General features: G+C 60.2%; 1 protein-coding gene across 1 annotated transcript; it reads left to right on the top strand.

Moving 5' to 3' along the window:
* Window positions 1–49: 49 nt before the first annotated feature.
* SDRG_17022 (hypothetical protein) lies at window positions 50–573 on the top strand (the record flags this gene model as incomplete). The annotated part of the gene is made up of 2 exons (XM_008623255.1): window positions 50–518; window positions 566–573. Exons 1-2 carry the CDS (start codon window positions 125–127, stop codon window positions 571–573), a joined length of 402 nt encoding a protein of 133 aa, XP_008621477.1. The 5' UTR covers window positions 50–124.
* Window positions 574–588: the final 15 nt, after the last annotated feature.

The raw sequence follows: 588 nt of genomic DNA on the forward strand, positions 1-588 counted from the left end.
GTTTGTAAATGCTAGCTTTTCAGCAGACCAACTTATCCCCGGCCTCTTCTTCAACAGCGACTACAGCAGCAGCGTCAACCAGGTCGGCGTCAACCCCTCGTATATTCGGAGCGTTCTCGATACCATGACGCTGCATGAAGCTGTCCGTGGGCTCCGCGCCGTCACGATGGAGTATGCGCTCTGGCTGCCGACGCAAAACTGCTGGGTCGACATGGATCGTCGCTGGGAGCTTGCCCACACGCTGCGCCGCCAAGCCCGGTGTGCTGCGTTGGATGGCGACAACGCAGCCGTGTACCTCGAGGCGCTGCTTCGTAATGTCGACGCAGACAACTGGGCGAGCACGGCGGGCTCGGGCTTTCAAACGGCGATTCTCGACGCAGTATTACATGATGCCGATGGCCCGGCGTGGGTGGCCGCGACGGCCAGCGCCGCCACATCGGTCGACGACGAAGTCACGTACTGGGCGACGTATAATCTACGCCGGTTTGCACTGCATTGGCACAACCTCTGGCAAGGCGGTATCAAGGAGACCGTTGTGATCGCGAATGCCCTCGGCATGGAAGAGAGCATTAGCGTCAAGAACCTGCC

Source organism: Saprolegnia diclina, assembly GCF_000281045.1.
Source record: "Saprolegnia diclina VS20 unplaced genomic scaffold supercont1.179, whole genome shotgun sequence".
Lineage (NCBI taxonomy): Eukaryota > Oomycota > Saprolegniomycetes > Saprolegniales > Saprolegniaceae > Saprolegnia > Saprolegnia diclina.